The sequence below is a fragment of the Glycine max genome, chromosome 20, assembly GCF_000004515.6.
Source record: "Glycine max cultivar Williams 82 chromosome 20, Glycine_max_v4.0, whole genome shotgun sequence".
In the NCBI taxonomy this organism is placed as follows: domain Eukaryota; kingdom Viridiplantae; phylum Streptophyta; class Magnoliopsida; order Fabales; family Fabaceae; genus Glycine; species Glycine max.
In genome coordinates this window covers 11,891,481-11,893,102 of record NC_038256.2, presented here as the reverse complement: position 1 = coordinate 11,893,102, position 1,622 = coordinate 11,891,481, and the positions used below count along the sequence as shown (strand labels likewise).

At 42.1% G+C, this 1,622-nt stretch overlaps 1 protein-coding gene across 1 annotated transcript; it reads right to left on the bottom strand.

Annotated features, from left to right (window-relative positions):
• Window positions 1–537: 537 nt before the first annotated feature.
• LOC102659974 (uncharacterized) lies at window positions 538–984 on the bottom strand. Its single transcript, XM_006606687.1, has one exon. It carries the CDS (start codon window positions 982–984, stop codon window positions 538–540), a length of 447 nt encoding a protein of 148 aa, XP_006606750.1.
• Window positions 985–1,622: the final 638 nt, after the last annotated feature.

Genomic DNA, 1,622 nt, shown 5'->3' with positions numbered 1-1,622 from the left:
AGAGAAGGATTTGGGCTTAGCGGGATGACCCGCTTAGCCCAATTGTCATAAAAGCCTAGACAGAGAGCCTTATGCGCTTAGCGAGTGACTATGTCGTGCTCTGCGAGCTGAATTGCTTAGCCCTATTCCATTAAATGCACAACCCGAGAGGCTTTTGGGCTTAGCACTATTGTCTCGCTTAGCGGGACCCCAACAGCCAATGGATGGGGGTTGGCGCACTTAGCGAGTGGTGCTACTCGCTCAGTGCATAAGGTATGGCTCGCTTAGCGCATGTGGTGCACTAAGCGAGTTGGATGACTGAAAATTTTTCTAAGTTCTTTCCTCATCCAATGCTTCAGAGAAGCTTTTGACCAACCCCTTTATCATTCAAAACACGCTTAACACCTTACTCTAGCAATCTCAAATGAGTCAAAACCTAACTACATGCATGGATTAATAGAAAATGATTGAGAAAATAAGAAAAAGCTAGGTTGCCTCCCAGTAAGCGCTTTTTTAATGTCATTAGCTTGACATATGTTACCTTTAGGGGTCTTGTAATTACAGAATGGTGGTCAATCTCTTAATGTTCCCACCATGATATAGCTTCAATCTCTTGCCATTTACTGTCCAGCTTCTATCCGGAGTTTCTGAATGAGGGTCAAATAATTCCATTGCCCCGTAAGGTTTGACCTCCTTGATGGTGAATGGTCCAAACCATTTGGATTTTAACTTGTCTAGAAATAGCTTTGATCTTGAGTTGAATAACAGAACTTGTTGACCAGGTCGGAAGTCTTTCTTCAGCAGCATCTTGTTGTGATAAGCCTTTACTTTTTCTTTGTACAACCTGGAGGATTCATATGCATTCAGTCTCATCTCTTCCAACTCCAAGAGTTGCAGCTTCCTTTTCTCCCCTGATAGAGCTTCATCAAAATTTAGAAACTTCAAAGCCCAGTACACTTTATGTTCCATCTCTACTGGTAAGTGGCAAGCCTTGCCATAAACCATTTGAAACGGAGACAGGCCTATAGGGGTTCTAAAGGCAGTACTGTAAGCCTATAATGCATCATTCAGCTTGCTTGACCAATCCTTTCTAGTGGAGGCCACAGTTTTCTCCAAAATCTTCTTTAGTTCCCTATTGGAAAGTTCAACTTGACCATTTGTTTGTGGGTGATATGGTGAGGCTACTTTGTGTGTGACATTGTAATGGCCTAGCACTTTCTAAAGTTGGTTGTTGCAAAAGTGAAAGCCCCCATCACTAATTAGGACCCTCAACAACCCAAAGCGAGAAAAAATATTCTTCTTTAAGAACTTCACTATAGTTTTAGCATCATTCTTTGGGGCAGCCACTGCTTCAACCCACTTGGAGACATAATCCACAGCCACAAGGATATATTCATTTCCAAAAGATGGAGGAAGAGGACCTACAAAATCAATTCCCCGGCAGTCAAAGACTTCCACCTCCATAATATTCTGCAAGGACATTTCATTTCTTCTAGAGATTCCTCCCATTCTTTGACATTGATCACATTGAGTGGTATGATCATGAGCATCTTTGAAAAATGATGGCCAAAAGAATTCTGATTGCAGGACTTTGGCTGTTGTTTTGTCTCCACTGTAATGGCCTCCACATTGTGAATTATGGC

What these genes read in the sequence shown, in the direction of transcription:
- LOC102659974 (XM_006606687.1), bottom strand. Translation starts at nt 984, where the DNA reads ATGGTTTATGGCAAGGCTTGCCACTTACCAGTAGAGATGGAACATAAA.